The sequence below is a fragment of the Peromyscus leucopus genome, chromosome X (genome assembly GCF_004664715.2).
Source record: "Peromyscus leucopus breed LL Stock chromosome X, UCI_PerLeu_2.1, whole genome shotgun sequence".
Taxonomy (NCBI): domain Eukaryota; kingdom Metazoa; phylum Chordata; class Mammalia; order Rodentia; family Cricetidae; genus Peromyscus; species Peromyscus leucopus.
In genome coordinates this window covers 134,841,523-134,868,642 of record NC_051083.1, presented here as the reverse complement: position 1 = coordinate 134,868,642, position 27,120 = coordinate 134,841,523, and the positions used below count along the sequence as shown (strand labels likewise).

The 27,120-nt window shown below is 41.7% G+C and overlaps 1 protein-coding gene across 1 annotated transcript; it reads left to right on the top strand.

Annotated features, from left to right (window-relative positions):
* Positions 1–23,222, top strand: LOC114688172 (formin-binding protein 1-like). Its single transcript, XM_028862798.2, has 4 exons — positions 1–42; positions 9,221–9,372; positions 21,065–21,189; positions 21,315–23,222. Exons 1-4 carry the CDS (start codon positions 1–3, stop codon positions 22,847–22,849), a joined length of 1,854 nt encoding a protein of 617 aa, XP_028718631.1. The 3' UTR covers positions 22,850–23,222.
* Positions 23,223–27,120: the final 3,898 nt, after the last annotated feature.

Below are 27,120 nucleotides of genomic sequence, written 5' to 3'. Positions count from 1 at the left end.
ATGGTCGTAGACTTGCAGCTGAAGTGGGAGATGAAGGATCAAGTGCGGTTTTGATTGGCTAGGGTATGGAACAGTTAGTAGGAAGTTGGCAGCTAGGGGTCCTGTGCTGATAATAGTAGGTGAGTTTATAAATCAGTGTCTCACAATCTTTGTCATAAAGACATTATGTGGTTGCACCTAGTCCCCATTTCCCTATTAAGTCCAAAATCATTTGGAACTAGTATGGATAGAACAAGTGAGCAGTTGCAGAAGATGGAATTTTATGTGGAGAGTTGATTCAGCTCCTAACACCAGCTTCACATATAATTGGTATGTGGAGCTGTATGGAGATTAGAAAATACTCCTTGGGTATTCCATTTTCAACTCACTAACGTGACAAGTAATGATACCCACTGATTAGAATATTTAGCAAAATTTGGGTCCTTCTAGATTAAGGCACTGATGTCCAAATGCTAATAGAATGAGTTCTATTTGATGCTACCATGTTATGATCACATATAACATATCACATATAATGGCTCATGTGATTCTCAATACAGAGTCTCATCAGCTCTATGGATCCTAAGTCTCTGATTCTACCTATCCTTCAGAGTTGTATAAGTCAGAGGGTTTCAAAGCAAGGAGGGTTCCTCCTTTCTTGCTTGAGGGTGCCTTATTTAGCAGCATCTTAATCTGAGGTGATGCATCCCCTAATATTAGCACTTTCACAAGATGCTTTAGCACACATCTGAGGCCTCCTGGGTTGAAAAGCCAAGACACGCAATTGCAAAGGTGGATTTCCTTGGGTTTAAAATGTACTTGAAGTACTTACAATTAAATACCTACACAATCCTTTCCTCCAGCTAGCAAATTGATCGACCTCCTTTCCCCTCTTTGTGGAATCCAAGCAGTGGCAAGAAGTTAAAAGTCCAGGGCTAAAGTTCACAATTGGTGGGTGAGATTGTATCTGCTTTGAGCCTGGAGGGTGGGACTCAGGATCAAGATCTTGTTCAGACAGGGTCTCTCCCACTTTGGGGCCCATGAATTCCTGTCAAGGCTTTCTGCCTTTTCCAGCTGAGAGGCTGATAAGGTGGAGAAGAAATGACAGCTATCTGTGTAAATTAACTCATTACCAGTAAAATTTGCAGCACAGCATCCAGCATGCAATTCTGTTCAAAGCTGTTGTGGATAAATACACAATTTGGCTGAGAAGCTGCTTACTGGTGGGTAGGGATGGGTGAGTGTGTGTGAAAGGCTTTCAGAGGTCACAGTAGAGTTCAGCTTTCAACTGTCAGGGGAAGCTTGAAGTCAGTGGCCTGCAGGCCTCTCCAGTGTTTAGTTGACACTGCAGTTCCTGTCAGTAGAGACTGACAACATGAAGAACTGAAAATGCCTTGTTTGCTGATTGGATTTATTTAAAAGCTATACATTTTCAACCATGAGTAGAGATGGCTTATTAAAAAAAAAATGACATGATGCATAATCTATTTTGTTTAGTTTCCCAAAAGTTGAAGTAAATACCATTTGTTATTTCAGTTTATCCTCAGCAAACTCCCAAGAAAGTGATAATGTTGGAGCTCGCCCAGAGTGGCACTGATTAGCTCATTTACCACACTGCTGAAAGAGAGGTTTGCTTGTATAGCAGCACTCCTTTCTTGCAACATTTCCCCTTCTCTGGAAAGGAAAAAAAATGAATAAAGTGCAGGAAAGGATAAAGGGCAATTGTTAATATGTAGCTACAGGCTTCTATCACCCCAGTGAGGGTCAGCTTTGCAAAGAGGTCTATCATAAAGGTTTTAGTGTAAAGGTTAATAGGAGGCCTGCAACAAAAAGCTTTATTAAGGACACCAATCAAAAGATGGATAATCAGAAAAAGTAAGAAAAAGAGAAAGCAGAAAGAAAAAAATATGGATGACTTTTAAGAAGGAATCCGGACTTTTAAAAAAGATTACAGGTTGAGTAAATGTAAAGTAATAATGGCTAATGCTTTAATTCTAACTATGTGCTAGTCCCTTTTATAAATGCTTTATATATGTTAACTTGTCCTCAGAAAGTGCATGTGTGGTAGGTACTGATATTAAGAACTAAGACAGATCCACTCCCTTCCTCCCAGACTGAGCCAAGTGTCCCTGCACAAGCTCCAGGTTTCAAACAGCCAATTCATGCAATGAGCATAGGACTTGGTCCCACTGCCTAGTTGCCTCCCAAACTGATCAAGCCAATCAACTGCCTCACCTATTCAAAGGGCCTGCTCCAGCTGGGGGGTAGGCTGGGGGTAAGGGGAGGGGGGAGAATAGGGGAACCCGTGGCTGATATGTAGAACTGAATGGTATTATAAAATAAAATTAAAAAAAAAACTAAGACAAAGGGAACTTGGGTGATTTACTTAAAGTCAAAGCTAAGTATAACCAAAAATTTTCCAGGTGCTACAATCAAGGGGAGTTTACTAGAGAAGGTAACTTCTGTTATGAAACTTGGTTGTTGCGGTACCCATTCACCATGTCCGAGCTAGGGGCTGTGGATTAAAAAATAAGAGACAAGAGATAGCGAGTCATTCGCCACAGCTGAATGCCCAATACCGTTTATTGAAAGAGGGAGGAAACCTTAAATACAGGCTTACAGCACAATGGAGGATCCCCGGAGGGCTCGCTACCGCTACCAAATGTTCTATGTTCTTGCATCTAAGCTGTTTACACCAAAGGCAGGATACAGGAACAAAGAACCTCTGGTGATCGGTGATCGTTAGGTGAGAAGGAAACCGGCAGGGAATCTGCATAGGGAGGACATCTGGTCAAGGTCAGCAAGCAAGGTGGCAGCCACTCACAGTGGGGGGCCAGGGCCCACACTTGGTAATGCTTAGACTGTGGACATTTGGAGATGGAGAAATAAGCAGATAGAATAATGAGAGTGAGGAAGCACGCTGGATAAAGGATAGAATATGTACAGAAGTCAGTGGGTATCATTACTTGCCATGTTAGTCAGTTGGAAATGGAACATGGCATGATAACTAAAGGGAAGTTGGGGCAAGATCATCAAATAAACAATGTGCATTTAAAACTTCAGCCTCACAACATTTGCTCTCTCCTTCTTTTAGAATGTCATTGTTTAGTTGACTCACATTCTGTTTAAAACCAACTTGGCTAATTATTAACAGAAATCCAATGAGATGACAGTTCAAACCCCAAATGGCCACATGAAAAGATATTTAACTGCATTCACAATTAGACAAATGATAAATCAAAGCCATGACAAAATGTTACACACCTGCCAAAATGCTCTAAAAAATAGTAACATCAAATACTGGTGAGGATGCATAGAGAAACTGTGTCAATCTCATGTTGGAGGGAAGTAAAATGGCACAGCTACTATATAAAATAGTTTAGCAATTAAAAGAGTCTAAGCAACCAACTGTAGCATAGATCAATAGTTTCACCTCTGGGCTTCTATCCCATCTTGTCTGTTATTACTACTACATGAAACAAGTAAGATGGATATCAAAAGCTTAATGCTGAGTGAAAAAGTCAATCTGAAATGACTATATAATGTATGATTCATTACAAATAACAGTTTAAAATGATAAATTTTGAGGTGAAAAACAAAATTTGTGGTTGCCAAGGTAAGTTAGGGAGAATAGAAGTATGGTAGATGAGTGGGTAACTTTATAAACTGGCAAAATAATAGATCTCTATGGTGATGGAGAAATTCAGGTTTAGTATATTGATTATCATGGCATTGTGATATTACTACCTCCCTTCCTCCAACAAATGAGAATCTCAATAAACTGAATGGATTATACTAATATTGGTATTTTCCTTGTGATCTTATGCTATAATTTTGCAAAATGTTATAATTTTTGGAAAACTGGGTAAAGTTGTACACAGAAACCACATATTAATTCTTGCAACTACTAGGGCCAATGTATATTTATCTCAATGAGAATTTTAATTAAAAAACATATGGCACAGTTTCTTAGACCCAATTTTATAAACTATTCTGGCTAACACCAAGAGTTAAAAGATTGACATGTTTTTCATAGTGTGGGGCATTTACCCACAAACCCCACAGTTCCCCATAGCTTTCTTGAATGCAAGCAGCAGGAACTATTAGATAGAAGGATTTAAATTGTGGAGATAAACAGAAAATAAAGGATAGACTTGAGAGGGCCTGGAACCTATTTCAAAGAGCCCTGACTGTCTCTGCCCCAAGGTATTTATAGAAACGCCAAGGGATGGAACAAAAGACCTCCCCCCAGCACAGCCAAGTGCAGACCATCTCAGACACCTGCACTCAGGCCCATGGTGCTGATCATCCTCTATGTGGACATGCTGGGTAAAGCCACAAGGAACCTGAAAACAGGCTCCCACATCATAGTTCATAGTTCTAATGTGGTCTCTCTTGTTTCTGCTGCACTGTGTACTCAAGATTATCTAGTCTGTGAACTTCTGGGCAATTCTCCCATCTCTTGCCTCTCATCGCTTACAGTAGAAGTACTGAGACTATAGATGCATGCCACTGTATCCAGATTCTGATGTAGGTTCTGGGGACTGAGCATGGGTCATCAGGTTTACACAGCTAGTGCTTTTACCAGTTGAGCCATCTTCCTGGCCCTAAAGTTTATTCTCTAACATGAGCACTTACCCAGGGCTCTTCTATTCAGTTCTGCTTTCCAATACTTTCTTCATATTTGACTAAAACATTGAGAGCTGATTCCCTAGATCTAGCAGACTTGGGAGTTCATTCCTTGGAGATTTTTTTTTCAAGAATGAACTTGCTATTCACCAGAAGTGAGTGATGTGAGCTATTATCTTCTAGATTAGCAACCTTGGAATCTGCTTTGGTGTTGATGGGAGGCAATGCACTTTTTAAGTATCCTTTTACCAATGATTGAGACATGTATACTAGCATCAAGGGTTAAAAGATAGACATAGAGTTGCCACTGCTTTCTTGGCATTGTTTCTCCAGATAGTCTTGGCTTCAGTGTTTCTTGGTGGGTTTGCTAAGCTTTCTACTTTCCTTTGAAGCTCACTTTTCCAAATCTTGCTTCTTCTGTACTTTCTTTCCATGATTGTTTTATTTACAAGATAGTCTGAGTCAATCACTATTCATTTTGTCTCATTCTCTCTTTGGCCTTCACAGGTATTGCTTCTCAGTATACATCTTTAAAGATTATATGCATATATTTATTGCACAAAGTGATGATAGGTTTTCATAATGACATTTGGGTTCATAAATATTATCATGTAACCTGTCTTGTCCTCCCCCGTCTCCTGTTAGCCCTGTTTTTCTTCTTTCTTTCTTTCTTTTAATTTTTATTTTTTTTAAATTTTTATTTTTTAAAAAATATTTATTTTTAATTTTATGGGCATGGGTGTTTTGCCTGCATGTATGTCTGTGCACCACAAGTATGCACTGAACACAGAGACCAGAAGAGGACATCAAATCCCTTGAAACTAGAGTTACAGATGGTTGTGAGCTACCATGTGGATGCTACTTTGTCCTTTGCAATAGCAGCTACTTCTCTTAAGTGATGTCTCTTCATATACCCTTATGCTTTCTAAATAATTGTTCCATTTATTTTCATGCTTTGTGTGTGTGTGTGTGTGTGTGAGAGAGAGAGAGAGAGAGAGAGACAGAGACAGAGAGACAGAGAGAGACAGAGAGAGACAGAGACAGAGGACAGAGTCAGAGACAGGGATATGAGAGATAACCTCTGACATTTGTTTTTAAGTCCAACTCTGTGGTGATATTTTGTTTGTGCTCTAACAAATAAAGCTTGCCTGGAGGTCAGAGGGTAGAACTAGCCACTAGTTAACCATAGAGGCCAGGCCATGGTGGCACACACCTTTAATCCCAGCATTTGGGATCTCATGCCTTTGATCCCAGTATTTTGGAGGCACACACTAATCCCAGCACTAGGGAAGAAGAAATAGGAAGTGGTATAGCTAGGTAGAGAGAGGAATATAAGGTGGGTGGAGACAGGAGCTTCCCCCTTTTAGGTTGAGAAGCTGTGGAGGTAAGAAGTGGCCATGGCTTGCTCCTTTGTCTCTCTGATCTTTCAGTATTTACCCTTATATCTGACTCTAGGTTTTGATTATTAAGACCAATTAGAATTTACACTACACAACTCATTTTGCTTAATATGGTGGCCTCCAGTTCCACCCATTTTCCTAAACAAAATAATTCTGTTCCTTATGGTAGAATAAAATTCTGTTGTGTACATGTACCCTATTTTCTTTATTCATTTTGATGAATCTAGGATCAATCTAGGATGGTCCAGTAACTTGAATATTAAAAATAGTACTGCAATAAACAGAGATTGCAAGAATGTCTGTATTGTGCTAAATTATAGTCCTCTTTGTATAGTGTCTCTGTGATATGTTGACTTAGAATCCCTAAGTATGTATCCAGGAGCGATATAGATATGGGTCATATGGCAGTTCTATTTTTAGATTCTTATGAAGTGGCTGCAAAAGTTTATACTTCACCTAGTAGAGTATAAGGGTTTCTATCTTCTGATTTCTAAAATGAATTTTAACCCTGCTCTTGGTTCCAGTCCTTATCCTTTAGCTCTCTTATATGAGACCTCAAAGTTGAGACCTCTTATTTTCTGGATCTCTGTGATGCAGAACTATGTTCCACAGTTTAGACTTTGACATGATTTTTTTTTCACTACTAGACCCTTTGCCCAACAGATCAGTGCATTATTCACAATAGTTACTCAATAAATAAAACTGGCTGAATGAATTGAGATAGAAGAGTATAAGAAATTGCCTGTCTACTCTACCAAGTCCTAGTTCCCTGGTAGGATCTAGTTTTATCTGCAGTCCTTGGTCATTCAGCCTAAGAAAAGATGTTCAGTTTAATTTGAATAAGAAAAATGCAAATTAAAACTGCACTAAGATACATTTTCAATGATCTGATTGAGGGAGATGAGAATATTTGGTAGCATAAGGTAGTGGCAAAGGCTTTCAGGAGGATACATTGTCACATGTGGGCATGTGAATTAATATAATTTCAGAGGGCAATTTCTTAATACCTAAGAAAGTTAAAAGTGTACATACACTTTGACTCAGCAATTCTGTCTCCAGGAGGTTTTTTTTTTTTTTTTTTTTTTTTTTTTTAACAAGTGCGCTCTTTCACTATTCTGATACTTTTGTTACTAGCTACTTAGGTTCATAAACTCAGTACCTCAGTTTTCCTGTATTTCAAAAGAAATTAGAAAACATAAACTGGGTAAAGGGAAATATATTTCATTACAGTTTATTCAGAAGTAGGGACAGATGTATTCTTAGATTCTTTCTGCATTCCTTGTAACCATGTTACAATTTCATAGAAAAAGATCAAACAAAGGCCAGGAGATATGTAAAAGTTGATAGATCTGTGAGATAAACTATTTGAAGTCCTCCTTTGGCACCTTATCTTTCCTAATGTGGGATTTCTGGGGAAATTTTTAATTCTTTAGGATTCACTTTTCTTTATTTTTCTTTTCTTTGGTTTTTTGAAACAAGGTTGTCCTAGCTATCCTTTGTAGACTAGGTTGACCTAGAACTCATAAGGATCTGCTTGCTTCTGCCTCCCCAGTCCTGGGATTATAGGCGTGTACCTCCACTGAGGTCTCAGTTCACTATTTTAACTGTCCTTTCAGTCATAAATTCTCTGCACAGTGGTTTGATTCTTATCTCAACTATTTAGTTTCTTTTCCTCAATGACTTTGCTTTCCATTTCTCTATAGAAGCTAAAGTCACAAAGAGGTAATCTCCAGTAACAGAAAAATGCAAGTCTGAGTCAGAGAAGAGTCAGTCTCAAATAGGTTCTTTTTCAAAATCCTCTGGCTATCACATTCCTGAGACAAGAGGGTAAAAAAAAAAATAGATTTCTTCTCCAGTCTGCCCCAAGAAGTCATTGAGACTGAGCTCTAGGAGGATCTATAAATAAGAAAGGATTGCAAGTCAGGGAACCTGTGGTTACCTTGCATAATGTCTGGGGCTAGTGAGACAGACCCTGGTGCACTGAGATGTTAAAACAGCAGGGAGCTCAGGCTGTGGAAGCCATGATAACCAGTGCCCTTACCTCTGTGGCTTTCTATAGAGACTAAAAGAATTGATTTCAGATATTGCAGGTTGGTCAGGGATCCTTTGTGAAATTTCTAGAGCTTCCTCATTTTCCTGAGCTGCTTCAATGTTTGGCAAGATCTGAAAGCAATAAGACTTGCCATGGAGTCTAGGGTTTCCTGGAGTCTCATTCTCCCAATGCAGAACTAGGTGCTCTCTTTGCTTTGGTTCACTGATACACTGGGGCACAGCCAATGGCTTGGAGGTTTGTTACCCCTGGCAGCACAAACTAGAAGAGGCTTGGAGCAAGTAGAAATCTTTCTAGAGCCTAAGCCATAAAGCTCCTTATGGCCAACAGCGATCCTAGTATGAAAAGAAAAGAAGCACATAAAATGAATGGAAGCCCTAATACTGACATCATTTCCTTCAAGAGATCAGCTGTCCACCTCTAAGCATCAGTCATCTGCACAGTGTGAACAGAGAAGAATTACAATAGGCTCAAAATATGATTCGCTTTGCCCTCAAGACCTCATCGATTCCAACAGTAGACAAATTTCTCCATTCTTTGTTCTCTATTTGTTTTCTTTTAAAGATGTTTCTACTATATTTCAAGAATTATCTTTATTTATGACATTCATGTTTTTAATTTAATCTTTGGCTTATGTTTATTTCACTTATGTGATTTCTTCTAATATTTTGTAACAGAAAACTTTAGTGGATTAAACTTTTTCCTCACATTCTTTGCATTTTCTTCTTTTTCTTTTATTCAACCTTAGTTTTTTCTTTATTCCTTTTCATGATTCTTCCTTTACTTCATTATTTTATTATTATTGCTGATATGGATTCACAACATGCCCCCATGGTTAGGTATGGTTGTGCATGCCTGGTGGGACCTAGTAACTTCTGCCTAGTCATTTCCGGGTCAAAACGTCTAGTGTGACCAGGACCCCGTGGCTTTGCGTGGTTGCGTAAAGTGTGCAGCACAACCATGTGATCTACGTGCATGTGTGGAATAGCCACATGGGCCTGTGTGCACAGGCGCAACCCAGCCTTTATAAGCCAGCATCATGATTCCTGGCCCCACTTTACTCACGTGTCTTTCCACAGGCCTGTGCACATCTGTCCCTCTCCCTTATCTTAATAAAACTCTTGTTAGTGGATTCTGTCGTGTTTCGTGACATTTCCTCGAGCAAAAACCAACATCTGGTGCTATAACAATTGGTCGCTTCCAGGCGCCTTGCACCTGGAAGCCTGGAAACCGGGGACTCTGCTCCATCTGCAACAGACCACTGTCCATTTGCCTGGCCGCAGGATTCTGCATGCAACACCGCTGCTTCGATTGGTGAGTCCCCCACTTTTTAGCCAGTGTAAATGGTTTCCTGAATTTGTGGGAATGACAGTTGAGCATTTAGCATATCCCACATCTACAGTTTAAGATATTCCTCATGGTTGGACCACTGCCGTCAGGTGCCTCCTGAGGCTGGGTGAGGGTAACATGTTTTTTTCTGGCTTGATGAAGCAGTAGACACTGTTCTGGATTCCAAGGGAATCCTTTTTCTAAACAGCGGGGCCCCTGCTTTTCGGTTGATGAGCCATCTGCCAGCCTGTGCCTGGTGAAGATCTGTCCTTTGGTCTTGGGGATGCCTTGGGCCTTGGCTCCAGATCACATTTGTTTTTTTATTTTATTTTTTTATTTTCTGCCTCTATGCTGCAGACATGGGAAATAAGACTTCCAACCCCATCAGTCCTTCCTCTCCCCTAGGCTGTCTTCTTAAGGCTTTAAAACCTCTCGGCTTAATGCCTTACTTAAAGATTCCTAAGCTTATCAGTCTCTGTACTAAGAGCTGGCCCAAATATGCTTTAGAAAATAACAAAAAAATGGCCGCCGTGAGGCTCCTTAGATCCCGATATTTTATGGGACTTATCTAATTTCTGCAAGTGAACAGGCAAATGGAAAGAGTTGCCCTATATCATAGCTTTCTTCTTTCTCAGTGCTAAACCATCTCTTCTGGATTCCTTCTCTCCTGCTCATATGCTCCTAGCTATGCCTAAACTGGAGGATTCTCTGACTCCAGAATCTTTGGCTCTAGATCCTGCTAATGAACCTCCACATATCCAAGCTTCTGCTCCCACCCCTACTCCTAGGGCATCTGTTCCTTCAGCTCCCCTTCTGGATTCCTCTTCTTCTAAAGCTGTTTCTTCCTCAGCAATGGTCATTTCCAAAGCCCTGCCCTGGCTCCGACCTTTACTCCTCCTACTACCCACTCTCGAACTGCTAAAATGCCTGATTCCAGCCACCCAAACCCTTCCACTGTTCTCTCTTTGTGAGAGGTGGCTGGTGTGGATGGACTGATTAAGGTCCATGTTCCATTCTCTCTCACAGAACTCTCTCAGATAGAAACTAAGCTGGGTTCTTATACTTCTAATTCTGCTTCCTTTATTAAACAGTTTCAATATATAACTCAATCTTATAGTCTCACCTTTCATGATATACACATGATACTTTCTAATAATTTACTTCTTGAGGAGTGTGGGCAGGTATAGGAACAGGCTAGGACTCATGCAAACGAAATTCATCAGACTAACCTTTCACACCCCCCAGGAGCTGAGGCGGTTCCTGACCAAGAACCACACTGGGACTATAACACCCAGGGTGGCTCTCTAGCCAGAGATAGGTTTATTACCTGTCTCCTGACAGGCCTCCATAGGGCTGCCCTAAAACCAGTAAACTATGAAAAACTAAAAATGATAATTCAAGACAAGGACAAAAATTGTCTCACTTCTTGGAGCGGCTCACCAAGGCTCTACTTCAGTTCACTAGGTTAGACCCTGAGAGCCCTGAGGGCAGGCAGATGCTAATGACCCACTTTGTCTCACAGAGCTTCCCCAACATAAGGGTGAAACTTAAATGCTTAGAGAATGGACCTCTGACCCCACAGGCAGATGTGCTAGCAGTAGCATTTAAGGTGTACCATGGGAGAGATTAGAAGGCCCAAAAAAGGAACAGCCAGATGCTGGAAAACACTATCCAACTGGCTCCCCAAAAGCCATTTGGTTCCTGTTTCAAGTGCAGGAAAGAAGGCCATAGGGCCCGGGCTTGCTCCACCACCCCACGAAGGGCACCGATAGAGCCTTATCCAGAATGTTGCCAAAAAGGTCACTGGTCAACTGACTGTCCTAATGTCTCAAGCAACATAGATAGGAACATCAGATGAATACCACCCTCTGGCTGACTTTCTAGGCTTGGCCTACAGCAAGGACTGACGCTGCCCAGTTCCTGCCCTGGCCACTCCCATCTCACACAGGGAACCAAGGGTAATAATTAAAGTAAATGGGCACCCCATCTCCTTCCCTTTGGACACCGGAGCTACCTACTCTGTCCTGAGAGAGTTTTGAGAGCCCACCTCTCCTGCTCATCTCCCTATTGTTGGGCTTGGGGGACAGCCTTACCTACCTCATCAGACACCGCCACTTAATTGCATTTTCAGAGGCATCCCTTTCACACACACATTCTTAGTGGTGCCAAGCTGCCCTGTACCTCTAATGGGAAGGGATCTTCTAGCTAAGGTAGGATCATCCATTTCTTTCGCTCCACACATTCACCTCATCTCAGATGTGCCAGCAGCTCCCCTCCTCCTTCTCCTAGCCACTCACTCTACAGACTGTAACAGTTCTTTTCCCTTGCCAGCCTCTCAGGTAGACCAAAAAGTCTGGGATACACAAAACCCTTCTATTGCTAGGCATCATCACCCTATAATTATCCAGCTACAAGATCCTTCCAGATATATCACCCATGCTCAGTACCCTCTCTCACTCCAGAGCCTAAGAGGACTTAAGCCTATCATTTCTGACCTTCTCAGGAAAAAGCTGCTCCACCTAACCTCTTCACCTTTTAACACCCCCATACTTGCAGTTAAAATGTCTAATGGAACCTACCGCCTGGTTCAAAACCTCTGGCTCATTAACTCTGCAGTGGTCCCCCTCCATCCTGTAGTGCCTAACCCTTACACTCTCCTATCCACTATCCCTTCAAGAACCTCTCACTTCTCAGTTCTAGATCTCAAAGACGCCTTCTTTCCTATTCCTCTCAGTCCTCAGTCTCAAAATATCTTTGCTTTCACCTGGACCGACCCTGACACTCACCAGTCCACACAGCTGACCTGGACTGTTCTGCCACAGGGATTCAGAGACAGTCCACACCTATTTGGTCAGGCTCTGGACTCTGACCTGCTTTCTCTGTATCTCCCTGGTTCTAAGCTAATATAGTATGTAGATGATATTTTACTCTGTAGCCCATCTTTACAGGTTAGCCAGACTAACACCTCTGCTCTCCTAAATTTCTTATCCAGCCAGGGTTACAGGGTATCTCCTTCTAAAGTTCAGCTGTCAACTTCCCAGGTCACATATTTAGGTCTATCCATTACTCCAACTCACAAGGCTATTACTATAGACAGAAAACGTCTAATCCAGTCCCTCACAGTCCCTTCCACTAAACAGGAGATCCTGTCTTTCCTGGGAATAGCTGGCTTTCTACGGTCTTGGGTTCCGTCTTTCTCTCTCCTTGCTCGCCCCTTATATGAGGCAGCTCAGGGCTCGCCGCATGAGCCCCTCCTCCATCCTGTCACTAAACCTTTCCAGAAGCTCCAACAGGCTCTTCTTCAGGCCTCAGCACTTCATCTTCCAGAACCCGTCCCTTCTCCCTCTATGTAGTAGAGAAGGAGGTATTTGCCCTCGGAACTCTAGGGCATCAGCTGGGACCCTCCTTTGCATCTGTAGCCTATCTGTCAAAGAAGCTAGACTTTGCCAGTCAGGGCTGGGCACCTTGCATCTGTGCCTTGGCAGCTGCAGAGCTCCTTATTTGGGAATCAAAGAAGCTCAGCTTTGGGTCATCCATTACTGTCTTCTCTCACCATAATCTGTCCCATCTTTTAACTTATAAAGGCTTACAAACTTTACCTCCTTCCCAGGTTCTTTCTCTTCAGGTGGCATTACTAGAGGATGCCACACTTACTTTCCAGACTTGTCCACCTCTTAATATTTCAAGCCTCCTTCCTCAACCTAATGCTGACTATTCTCCTCATTCCTGCACTGAAACCTTAGAGGAACTGTTACCTCATCCTTCACTCATACAGGTGGGCACACTGCCTCAGACTACTTATACCTGGTACACAGATGGCAGCTCATTTTTACATGAAGGGGACCCATAAAGCAGGTTATGCCATAGTGTCAGATACTGAGATAATAGAGGCACAGGCATTACCCACACACACCACTAACCAACAGGCTGAGCTGATAGCTCTCACAATTGTGCCTTCCAATTGGTACAGGGACAATCCCTAAATGTTTACACAGACTCCAAATATGCTTTTTATATCCTCCTGTCCCATGCTGCTACGTGGAGGGAGTGTGGTCTTCTCACAGCAAAAGAGGGATCCATATCTAACTCAGTCCAAATAATGGCCATAATGGAGGCTTCCCACCTCCCCAAGGCTATAGGAATTGTCCACTGCCAATCTCATCAGACCAATAGCTCTATCGTCTCTAAGGGAAACAACTGGGCTGACAAGGCAGCCAGGACAACAGTCCTCCAGGGCCAAGTCTCATCTCACCCACCACAGGGAATCCATACAGTACAGCCTACACCCTCACAGGAACTCCAGACACTAGGCAAATTCTTTCCCATCTACACCAGCTGTTTCATCCTAATAATCTTACTCTGTCTCAATCTGTAAAAGCCCACCTGCAGCCCACCTCTGAGGACTTAGAGTTCTTAAGAATTATTACTGCCTCTTGTGAGATCTGAGAAAAACAGACCCCAATACCAAGTACAGAAGTCAGCCTTTTCTCACCCACCAGGCTAGAGGGTCCCATCCAGGGACTGATTGGTAGCTCAATTTTACCCATATGCCCACTGTCAGGAAAGTTAAATATCTCCTCATGATGGTGGACTCATTTTCAAATTGAGTGGAGGCATACCCTGTTTCTAATAAGCAGGCTCAGACAGTTGCAGACATCCTTCTCCAAGAAATTATTCTTCAGTTTGGGTTCCTGCTTCTTTTCAGTCTGACAATGGCCCAGAGTTCACCTCCCAGGTTTCCCAGACATTAGCTAAGGCTCTTAACATTCCTTGGCATTTTCATATCCCATATCGTCCTCAATCTTCAGGAAAGGTGGAGCGTACTAACCAGTCTTCAAAAACTATTTTTTTTTTTTTGGTTTTTTGAGACAGGGTTTCTCTGTGTAGCTTTGTGCCTTTCCTGGAACTCACTTGGTAGCCCAGGCTGGCCTCGAACTCACAGAGATCCGCCTGGCTCTGCCTCCCGAGTGCTGGGATTAAAGGCGTGCGCCACCACCGCCCGGCTAAAAACTATTCTTACTAAGATGTCACAGGAACTTCAACTTGACTGGGTAAGATTATTGCCTCTAGCTCTTCTCAGGTTCAGGGCTTTTCCTAAAAAGCCTCTTTCAATTTCTCCATTTGAACTAATGTATGGAAGGACGGTTGTAGCAGGAATCTTAAAAGTTCTTATTAATAAAATCAAACCCGAGCTGAGTTATTGGGGTCCATGCTGGTAGATCAGAGAGACAGGACAAGCCACAGCTATCTCACCTCACCGGATCCTCATCTGGTCTTTTCTCCTCAGACTGGAGGCTTCTGTGTCCTCATCCCAATGGCTCTCAGCTGAATTGCTGCTCAAAAGCCTGAATGCTTAACAAGCCAAATGCTCAACCAGCCAAAAGCCTCTAGTTTCTGGTCCTCACGCCTTATATATCTTTTTGCTTTCTACCACCACTCCCTGGGATTAAAGGCTGGCTTTCTGGGATTAAAGGCATGTCACCATGCTTGGCTATTTCCAGTGTGGCCTTGAACTCACAGAGATCCAGAGGGATTTCTATCTCTGGAATGCTAGGATTAAAGGTGTGAGTGCCACCATTTTCTAGCCTTTGTATCCAGTGTCTGTCTGTTCTCTGACCCCAGATAAATTTATTAGAGTACACAATATTTTGGAGAACACAATACCACCACATCTCCTCTCTTTTTGTCTAAAATTAAAAAAGCTTATAACTAATACAAGAAAAACTATCTTCAATAAGTATATGCAATATACAGTCAAGATTACATTAACAATGTCTAGTCCATTAACATTTGACAGATCCAGACAAAAAACTCCATTATATATATTAACAATGTCCAGTCCAGTAACATCTGATAAACTCAGACCAAAAATTTTTCATTACTTATCTTATTTAAAACAAGTAGTTCCTTTTTAAAAGTAGATTCCATAATCTCCCTTTTTATCTTATCATATCCATATTTTCTCTTTTTTCTTTTCATCATAGATTCAGTAGTCTACCTTTTGTCATTTTTATATCTTCCCCTTTTTCTTCAGTGTAGATTCAGTGATCCACCTATTTATCCTATTATTTCTTTATCTTTTTTCTCAGAGTAGATTCGATGATCTATCTCATATCTATATTCTCTTTTTCTTTTTGCTTTCTAGGGTGAAGATATCTTTAGGGAATCTTGAAAAGAAAATTTTGGGGTTAATCATCAAGTCCTGTATCGTTTGTCCAGTCTCTGCATAATAGGAAAGTTCAGGGCTTGTTTCAAGTCCTTGTTCAAGTAGTCTGTCAGGCTGTATCATCTCAGCTAGTCCTCTCGAAATTGTCCTGACCAGTTTGTAGTCCAAAGTCGATTTTTCCATGGTGTTAATCGGCTTAATGGCTTTATCATAGTCCATGTGGAATCATCGTTGTAGGATCCTGTCATCTTTTTGAAGATTTCAAAGTCACTGTTAGGCGTGGTCATGGTTTCCTTCAGACTTTTTTTTTTTGCCTCCTCTGTGGTTTGGAGCAATCACAGTCTGATAAATGTCTCTCTCTTGGAACCATGAACATTCTACCCTAGTATAGGAAATCTTCACAGCAATTTCTCCCCACCATTTTTCTTGCCAAACTTTTCCAAACTGACCTTTGCCGATGCTTTCTTGTAACACGATGGTCCTGGCAATTCTTCTCTGAACCAGCAGCAATAAACCCTTCGTCCCAGGTAGCAGCATCACCGAAGTCACCAACACGATGAGAAGGAGCTGGCAACGTGGAGCAGTAGCCACTGCTTCCATGGTCCCACCACTGTTTGTGGCTCAGTCCAGGCCAAAGCTTCTCCCAAGCCTCCTAGGCCGGCCTCAAACTCGGGATCCTCCTGCCTCTGTCTCCTTCAGCAATTCCTACCGGTGTGCACCACCACAACCGCCTGAGTGTAGCTTGGGCCTGAGCTGGGGCTCACAAGGCCACAGGCAAACAGCTTTTTTCATGAATTCGTAACACGAACGTTGGGCGCCAGATGTAGCAGGAATCTTAAAAGTTCTTATTAATAAAATCAAACCCGAGCCGAGTTATTGGGGTCCATGCTGGTAGATCAGAGAGACAGGACAAGCCACAGCTATCTCACCTCACCGGATCCTCATCTGGTCTTTTCTCCTCAGACTGGAGGCTTCTGAGTCCTCATCCCAATGGCTTTCAGCTGAATTGCTGCTCAAAAGCCTGAATGCTTAACAAGCCAAATGCTCAACCAGCCAAAAGCCTCTAGTTTCTGGTCCTCACGCCTTATATATCTTTTTGCTTTCTACCACCACTCCCTGGGATTAAAGGCTGGCTTTCTGGGATTAAAGGCATGTCACCATGCTTGGCTATTTCCAGTGTGGCCTTGAACTCACAGAGATCCAGAGGGATTTCTATCTCTGGAATGCTAGGATTAAAGGTGTGAGTGCCACCATTTTCTAGCCTTTGTATCCAGTGTCTGTCTGTTCTCTGACCCCAGATAAATTTATTAGAGTACACAATATTTTGGAGAACACAATACCACCACAGACGGTTGTAACACCAGGTCTTTTTTCCAAGCCTCCAACTGTTCCAGATAGCCTGTTAACTCCTCTTTTATGTCACCTAAGGTCTATCCTGTGGAACTACCCAGACCATTCCTTACCTCACCCATGTGACAGTCCTTGCCCACCTCCAATCCACATTGGGGATCAGGTTCTTCTTTCCCCTCCAGGCCAGCACCTTTCACCCCTTTCCCCTAAGTGGCAGGGACCCTTCAAAGTAATTCTTATGACTCCTACAGCTGCTAAACTCACGGGCTTTCCTCACTGGGTCCACCTGTCTCATCTAAAACCTTTTAACTCACTTCCATCCCAGAAAAATCTCTCTTCATATACAGTGACACAAACAGGGCCTTGTTCTCTCAAGTTCCAGAGGACACCGGATCCACTGCCTTGTCACCAATTCCAAAGGAATAAGGTATCACCCCTTCCTTTCCCAACCAGGGCCACACAGAGCTGGAGGCAAAAGAACCATCAAAAATATTCAGGAGGTAAGAAAAAAGTGTAATATAAGAGTCTATCATTGTTAAATACTCAACACCTGATCACCTGTGTTTCCTGAATGCTAAACTAATGAAGGGAACAGGTGTCTTAAATAAACTACCTCTAATAAAGCTTGTCTCAGGTAAAAAAAAAAAATAAGCAGAGTACTAAAACACCATAATAATCACTAATTCTCTCACAGCCACTTCTTAACATGTCTCCATCTGGACAGGCTGGATCTACCTCAGATAAATGTCAACTCCACAAAATAAAATAATAATGATTCTTTTCTCTCTAAGCTTTTTCTATGTCACCAGTATCTTGTCAGACAAAAGGTTCCCAGCCACACCATGAAGGATGGACAGCTGCAGAACAAGGGACAAAAGAAGGCCCATCATCATCCCAGGATTTCAGAAGCTACCCTCCCTATTGCCCCAAGAGCCAACCGACGTCCACCAGTCAGCTGGAAGCAGTCTTTGAGAGAAAAGACACCCCATACCCATTCATGCGCCTTTAAAAAAAAAAAAAAAAAAAAGAGTCCACGATGATATGGATTCACAACACATCCCCACGGTTGGGCATGGTCATGCATGCCCTGTGGGACCTAGTCACAACTACCTAGTCATTTCCAGGTCAAAACATCTCACATGACCAGGACCCGGGGGCTTTGCATGGTTGTGTAAAGCATGCAGCACAACCATGTGATCTATGTGCATGTATGGAATAGCCACATGGCCCTGTGTACACAGGCGCAGCCCAGCCTTTATAAGCCGGCACCATTATTCCCGGCCCCACTTTACTCAATGTCTTTCCACAGGTCTGTGCACATCTGTCCCTCTCCCTTATCTTAATAAAACTCTTGTTAGTGGATTCTGTTGTGTTTCACGATGTTTCCTCGCAGGATAAGAATGCTGCAAAAAACCAATAATTGCATTTATCTTTTTTAATCTTTACCTTTATAAGTTATCTATGGTGATATTTTAATTGTACTGAAATGTGATTTTATTTGTATGTTAATAAATAAAGTTGCCTGGGGGTCAGAGCTAATAGCAACCCATAGCAGAAGCCGGGTGGTGGTGGTGGTGGTGGTGGTGGTGGTGGTGGTGGTGGTGCACACCTTTAATCCCAGCACTTGGGAGGCAGAGCTAGGCAGATCTCTGTGTGTTCAAGGATACAGCCAGCATTGGAGACACATGCCTTTAATCTCAATACCAACCATAGAAGACCTGGAGGTCTGTATAGACAGGCAGTGATGAGGAGATCATGTGGTTGGGTTTACAACCAATGAGAAGGCAGAACAGAAAGTCAATAAAAGGACAGATACACAGGAAGTAGGTCTCTTTCTGAGGGGAAGGACGACAGCGGGAGCGAATGGTAAGAAGGCAGTTTTAAGTCTTAGCTCTTAGCTGCTACTCTGATCTCTTGGGCTTTTAACTCTGCATTTGGCTCTGTGTTTCTTATTTAATAAGATTGTTACATCTATATTATCTTACATTACTTTAGAACATTCATCTTTAAAAATTGTATTTCTCTATCTGACTTGTTCTGATATTGCTTCTGTATAAATCATAACTTAGAAGCAAGAAATATGAAAAACATTTTTTCTACAAAAGTTTACAACTAAATCCAAAGATATCATGATAATTGAAATGTCAGACAAGCAATTCAAAAGTATCATTTGAAACAAAAATCAATGGAGTCAAAAAGAATACAAATAAACTAATGAATAAAATAACGAAGTCAGCCAGTTCAGGACTTATGTGGGAAACTCAACAACTCAGACAAAATATTCAGCAAAGAGAGATTATAGAAAAAAAATCTGAAATCTTCATTATAAAAAAACTGAATAAATTAAGTGGGAAAAATCCCAATGGATATAGCCAACAATAGACACCTGGAGAAAGAAAGAATATGAACTAAAGACAATGTTGAGGAATTAGAACATTCACATAACAGAAATCAAAAATGAAACAATTGTGGCAATGATGTTTAATACTTCTAGGATATAATTTGGAGACTAAATTTGTGAATCTGTGCTGTAGAGGAGAAATCAAACTGTGAATGGAAGGCACTGAAAACCTATTCAATGAAATTGTAGCAGAAAGTCTCCAAAAGCTAGGGGAAAATAGAAAAAATACAGAGTGCATTTTAGAACCCCAAATGGACATGGCCAGAAAAGTACCTTTCTATGACCCATTGTCATTAAAGTGCTAAGACAGAAATGCCAAATTGTAGCTGGAGTTTTCTCCAGTCCTGCCTGGTCCACAGTCAGGACAAATCTCTCTCACCCTCCAGTCCCACAGCCACTTTGACCCAACCGAGTAAACACAGAGACTTATATTGTTTAAACTGTTTGGCTTAGTGGCTCAGGCTTCTAGCTATCCAGTTCTTACATCTTAAATTAATCCATTTCTATAAATCTATACCTTACCACATGGATAGTGGCTTACGAGTATCTTTACATGATGCTTGTCATGGCGGCGGCTGGCAGTGTCTCCCTCCTCAGCCTTCCACTTCCCAGAATTCTCTTCTCTGCTTGTCCTGCCTATACTTCCTGCCTGGCCACTGGCCAATCAGCATTTATTTATACAGAGCGATATCCACAGCACCAAATCACTTTCAAAAGCAAACCATCAGAAAAAATAGGCATTTTAGCAGAAACATTAAAGGCCACAAGGGCATGGGCTAATCTGTTTAAAATCTTCAACCAAAATAGATGCTAAAACCCATTGAAAAATCACTAAGCTGGCATTGCAGGAAATATTTAAAGGAATAATACACATAAAGGAGAAGCAAAGACATACATATGTTCAAGAGGTAGGGAAAAACAAATCTTACTAGAAACAAAATAAATTAGGAAAGAATCAAATGATTGCCACCAAGCTTGACAATGGGAGTTCAGTCTCAAGAACTGACATGGTGAAAGGAGAACCAAGTTTCCATTCACAAGCTGTGACACACACACACATGCACACAAAGAAAGAAAGAAAGAAAGAAAGAAAGAAAGAAAGAAAGAAAGAAAGAGAGAAAGAAAGAAAGAGAGAAAGAGAGAAAGAGAGAAAGAGAGTGTAGACGAATTGCTAAGTGGTCTTATTAAATAAAAATCACAGAGCCAGATATAGGGATGAAACCCTGAGAGATCAGGGGAAAAGGAGAAGCTACAAGCTAACCTCACCTCACCAACACCTCAGTTTCCAAAGAAACCTACTTCCTGTATATCCACTCCTATATGCCTTTCTGTTCTGTTCTCTCATTGGTTCTCTGTCCAGCTACATCACTTCCTCTTCCTGCCAGCTCTGTCACTTCCTGTCTGTCTGTCCAGGCAGCTGGCTATTTTTATCATAACTCATTTTTTGGAAGTTATGGACCTCCAGACCTCTATTGTTAGTGCTGGGATTAAAGGCATTTGCCACCATGCCTGACTCTGTTCCCAGTGTGGCCTTGAACTCACAGAGATCCAGATGGATCCCTGCCTCCCAAGTGATAGGATTAAATGCACATGCTACCATTGCCCAACTACTGTATAGTGGCTGGCTTTTTCCTCTGATCTCCAGGCAAGTTTTATTGGGGGACACAATACATCACCACATTTACCCTTTTTTGTCTAAAATAAAAAATAAAACTAATATAAGAAAAAAATATACAGCCCCGCCGTCCCGCCTCCCCTAGGCCCCAGCCCCCTCCCTCCCGGCTGCCGGGAGGCGGGGACGCGGCGGTGGCGGCGGCGGCGGCGGCGGCGGCGGCGGCGGCTCGCTCCAGTCGTGCCTCTCCCTCACTCACTGGGGAACCCGGTGGTTGGCGCCAACTTTCGAGAAGGCAGGGACTTGGCGGCCCGAGCCCGCGGAGGGAAAAGTCGGGGCAGGCGGAGCAGCGGGAACCCAGCCTGCCGGCGCCAAGTCGCCTCCGGTTCCACCATGAGCTGGGGCACCGAGCTGTGGAAATCTGGTTAAGAAATACTGTCCCAAACACTCATCCAAAGATGAAGAGCCAAGGTTTACTTCATGTATCGCCTTTTTTAACATCCTTAATGAGTTAAACGACTACGCAGGACAGCGAGAGGTAGTTGCAGAAGAAATGGCACACAGAGTATATGGTGAATTAATGAGATATGCCCATGATCTGAAAACTGAAAGAAAAATGCATCTCCAAGAAGGACGAAAAGCTCAACAGTACCTTGACATGTGTTGGAAACAGATGGATAATAGTAAGAAGAAATTTGAAAGAGAATGTAAAGAAGCAGAGAAAGCACAACAGAGTTATGAAAGACTGGATAATGACACTAATGCAACCAAGGCAGATGTTGAGAAGGCCAAACAGCAGTTGAACCTTCGTACACATATGGCTGATGAGAATAAAAATGAATATGCTGCACAGCTGCAGAATTTTAATGGCGAACAGCACAAACATTTTTATGTGGTAATCCCTCAGATTTACAAGCAACTACAAGAAATGGATGAACGAAGGACAATTAAACTCAGTGAATGTTACAGAGGATTTGCAGACTCAGAACGCAAAGTTATTCCTATCATCTCAAAGTGTTTGGAAGGGATGATTCTTGCAGCAAAATCAGTTGATGAAAGAAGAGATTCTCAAATGGTAGTAGACTCCTTCAAATCTGGCTTTGAACCTCCAGGAGACTTTCCATTTGAAGATTACAGTCAGCATATTTACAGAACCATTTCTGATGGGACCATCAGTGCATCCAAACAGGAGGGTGGCAAGATGGATGCCAAGTCCACAGTAGGGAAGGCCAAGGGCAAACTGTGGCTCTTTGGGAAGAAGCCAAAGGGCCCAGCACTAGAAGATTTCAGTCATTTGCCACCAGAGCAGAGGCGTAAGAAATTACAGCAGCGCATCGATGAGCTTAACCTAGGGCTGCAGAAAGAGTTGGACCAAAAAGAAGCACTCAACAAAATGAAGGATGTATATGAGAAAAATCCACAAATGGGGGATCCAGGAAGTTTGCAGCCTAAATTAGCAGAGACCATGAATAACATTGACCGCTTACGGATGGAAATCCACAAGAATGAGGCATGGCTCTCTGAAGTTGAAGGCAAAACAGGTGGGAGAGGAGACCGAAGACACAGTAGTGACATCAATCATCTTGTGACACAGGGGAGAGAGAGTCCTGAGGGAAGTTACACCGATGATGCAAACCAAGAAGTCCGTGGGCCACCACAACAGCATGGCCACCACAGCGAATTTGATGATGAGTTCGAAGATGATGACCCCTTGCCTGCTATTGGACACTGCAAAGCTATCTACCCCTTTGATGGGCATAATGAAGGTACTCTGGCAATGAAAGAAGGTGAAGTTCTGTACATTATTGAGAAGGACAAAGGTGATGGATGGACAAGAGCCCGGAGACAGAATGGCGAAGAAGGCTACGTTCCCACGACATACATAGATGTAACTCTAGAGAAAAACAGTAAAGGTGCAGTAACTTATATCTAAACTAACCAGGCATCTTTGTGCCATGTATAACATAAAATGACAACACATTCCACAGGTCAGAAAAACCAAAAGTCAAGGGCATCCGATCTGTTGTTCACTATGTGAGCTGAGTGCAGGCCTGGTCAGAGAGAGGTGACTATCGCCACAAGAGACTCTCTTTGACGCCTTACTGTTCAAGTGATGTCTGTGTGGAAGCTTATCTGATGCCTTTTGCTTTCTGTCCTGCCTAAGTGTGTGTAAAGGATGTGTGCTTTTCTGCCTTATAAATAATAGATTTGCTTATTAGGCAAGAATCATAGGTAGAATGTTCCCTGACCCCTTCACTTCAGAAACAACAGTGATTGTTGAATTGAAATAAACAAACCTGTTCTGAACTGGAAAAAAAAAAGAAAAAAATATACAATAAGTACAATAACTATATACAATATATACAAGCAATAAATACATCAACAATGTTTAGTCCATTTGCATTTGACAAATTCAGCAAAAATATTCCATTATTTATCCTATTTTGGTGAGTCCAAAATGTACTTAATTCACTTTCTACCCTATCTTGTATTACCAACAGAAAATTATTTTATGATGTCTTTCAAATTTATATACTTTACACCTCTTAGTGAGTTTCTTTTCTGAAATTGTTAACAAGAAAAACTGTAACTACAACTGTCTAACCTTCAACTTCCTCAGAGACCCAAGACAGAAACAATATTACCTAGTAAAACAGGAATTGCAAACAAGCAACTTCCAAAAAATCAGTTATGATAAAAATAGCCAGCTGCCTGGACAGTCATCCAAAGTTCCTCTGCACCATTGTGGCATTCTTCTTCACCTTACAGGCCTAGAGTCTCTCAGTTGTTTTCTTTGTGTCCTATAGAATATCTGTCAGTCTACTCTGTGAAGCAGGAACCTGAAGGACCATTTTGCCTTGTTTTGGCAAATTCAGTAGTCATTTTTCCATGGGTCGTACATGTCCAGTTGATACAACATTTTGTCAGGCAGTCCAGGCAGGAACAGTCTCTTGCCCAAATGGCCATTTTGTGCCAAGAAGAAGATAAACTCCATATAGAGTGTCATTGATGCCCATCCTCCTCTTTGAAGTAAATCAGTGCTGCCAGGAGCAGATGTGTCCCACTGTCCAGAAAGTCTAAGTTTTTAAAACATTTTAAATGCTACATTCTGTAGGTTTTTGAAGTGTTTGAAGATCACCTACCTAATTGAAATATATCTATGTATACCTAGAAAACTTAACTAACATGACTATAAGTTTGATTATCACAGATGACTAATTATTAATCTGTATTTCTTAATTATCTGTTAACAATTTAAATGAGTTACATAAACATACCTTAAATGAGAGTAGAAATACATATACAGCATAACAAAATTAAATATTAATTAACTAAAATCTACAGCAATGTAAAACATTTTAAACAGTTGTTATTCTTTATCATATCATATCTACAATATCCCTTTTTTATTTAGAAAGAGATTGACTATGACCAATAACAATTTCTAAATAATCTATAAACAAAGACAAATATCCATAATCCAGTTTTGGGGAATATGGGTATAGTTTTCTAGGCTATTTCCTGCTGATTGTAGTCTGATGGGGATCCTGAGAAAATTTGAGATAATGTTCAAGTCCTGGGAAGACTGGCTATAACCTTTGTTGATAGGTACCATCTGTTAAGGTTCAGGAGGTCTGGCTTGATCAAATCTGATCCATCTTAACATGGTACAAATCCATAGCCTCTTTCTTCCTGTGGAAACAAAAGCAGAGTCTACTTTCCAAAGCAACCTATCTTTAGATCCAAATTTTGAAGTCAACATGTATTGGTTTAACTTAACAGGCTTTACAATCAAGTGTCTCCCTCCAGTTAAAATTCCCAAAAACAACATAATCCAGACTCTGTGTGTGATTTCCATCTTTGTGTGGCTATTTTTTATATTACTTTTACTGTCTCTTTAAAGACTTTATTTTTTAAAACTATCTGTTTCTTTATATAACTGTATATATTTATTTTTCTCTCACTAAAGCCTACATACATTTTTACACACACTGTAAACCATTTATAGTTCTTTTTCCATCTGAATCTGCCTTATTGTGAATCTATAATACTTCTCTGACAGGAGAGATGTTAAATTGTCAAACTGCATGGCTAAGATTGAAGTGGCAGCTTCCCAATATGGCAGAAGTAATTCACTACCAGCTCTGGGAGCCATGCTCTCTGCTGACTCTGGGAGGCAGTGGATCCATGCCTCCATCCAGCAGCATGTAGCCTAGAGACCTCTTTTTTGTTTTTGTGCTAGCAAAAGCTAAATCTGCCATGCAGCATGCTGCATGGCTTGGAGATGTCTCTGTGTGCTATGGTCAAGCTTGCATGCCATGAGCCTGCCATACTGTAGCTCATAGCTTGCCTGAGACACAACTAGGAACCTGTTTTAGAATGGAATACTACTCAGCAGAGAAAAACAATGACATCATGAGGTTTGCAGGCAAATGTATGGCTCTAGAAAAAATCATCCTGAGTGAGGTAACCCAGACTCAGAAAGACAAATATGGTATGTACTCACTCATAGGAGGATGATAGATGTGGAACAAGGATGAATGGACTGCTACTCACATCACCACTGAGGCTACCTGGAAAACAGGACCCCAAGAAAGACACGAAGAAATGGATGAGATCTACATGAACAGCCTGGACATGACTGGGAGCAATGAAGGGCGAGAGTCAAGAGAAAGAGAGTGGGAGATCCCACCTGGATCAAGAAAAGAGAGGGAGAACAAGGAATAGGAGACCATGGTAAATGAAGACCACATGAGAAAAGGAAGAAACAAAGAGCTAAAGAGGCCCACAGAAATCCACAAAGATACCCCCACAAAAGACTGATGGCAATGGTCGAGAGACAGCAGGGACTGACCTACTCTGGTGATGGGATGGCCAAACACCCTAATAGTTGGGCCAGAAACCCCATCCAAGGACTGAGGAATCTGGATGCAGACATCCATGGCTAGGCCCCGGGTGGCGCACTGAGAGTCTAATTAGTGAGAAAGAGGAGGGTTTATATGAGCGAGAATTGTTGAAACCAAGGTTGGATAAAGCACAGGGACAAATAACCAAACGAATGAAAACACATGAACTATGAACCAAAGGCTGAGGGCCCCCCAACTGGATCAGGCCTTCTGAATAGATGAGACAGTTGATTGGCTTGATCTGTTTGGGAGGCATCTAGGCAGTGGGACCGGGTCCTGGGCTTGTTGCATGAGTTAGCTGTTTGAAACCTGGGACTTATGCAGGGATGCTTGGCTCAATCTGGGAGGAGGGGACTGGACCTGCCTGGACTGAGTCTATCAGGTCAATCCCAGTCCTTGGGGGAGACCTTGACCTGGAGGTGGTGGGAATGGGGGGTGGGCTGGGGGGAAGGGAGGGGGCAGGAAGGGAGAGAACAAGGGAATCTGTAGCTATTATGTAGAACTGAATAGTATTGTAAAATAAAATTTAAAAAAAGAAAGAAAGAAAAGAATCTCTGTTATAGAATCTCTTATTAAGTTCTCTCAGGTTTTAGGTGGAAACTTGAGCCAACATGCTGGGCAGCCAAATGTAGTCAGAACTTTTCCTGTGTCCCACCCAGTCCCTCAGCTGCTCAGATCCAAGTAAACACACAGAGGCTTATATTAATTATGAATTGTTTGGCCATGGCTTGTGCCTCATGCTACTTGCTAGCTAGCTCTTATAATCTTAAATTAACTTATTTCTATTAATCTATGTTTTGCCATGTGTTCCGTGGCTTTACTGGTCTACTGGTATGTTGTTCCTTGGGTGGCAGACTGGCATCTCCCTCTCCTCTCCTTTCTTCTTTCCATATATCTGCTTGGATTACCTGCCTGCCTCTAAGCTGCCTTACCATAGGTCAATACAGCTTTATTTATCAACCAATCAAAGCAACACATATTCACAGCATACAGAAAGAAATCCTATAGGAAAGAGAGAGACAGAGAGAGAAAGAAAGAGAGAGGGGCTGAATGAGTGAATATAATTAAAACAAGACAAAGTTTAGAAAGATGCAGGGAAAAGAAATCCTTATGTATTATTATAGCACTATTCACAATAAACAATATATGGCATTATAGATGTCCAGACATTTTGATTGATTCTAATTTTTATGAGGAAATGTCTTATATTTTTCAGGGTAATGTACCATATCTATTGTACAGTATTTTTTTGTTGTTTCTTCACCATTTGGGCAGGTGTAAATCACCCTACTTAAAA

Excerpts from the sequence above, each read along its gene's own strand:
- LOC114688172 (XM_028862798.2), top strand. The coding sequence starts at position 1 with ATGGTCGTAGACTTGCAGCTGAAGTGGGAGATGAAGGATCAA. Across the intron at positions 43-9,220 it reads AGTGGGAGATGAAGGATCAA|CAAAAACCAACATCTGGTGC; the intron begins GTGCGGTTTTGA and ends CATTTCCTCGAG. Across the intron at positions 9,373-21,064 it reads CAACACCGCTGCTTCGATTG|GCCCCAGCCCCCTCCCTCCC; the intron begins GTGAGTCCCCCA and ends CGCCTCCCCTAG.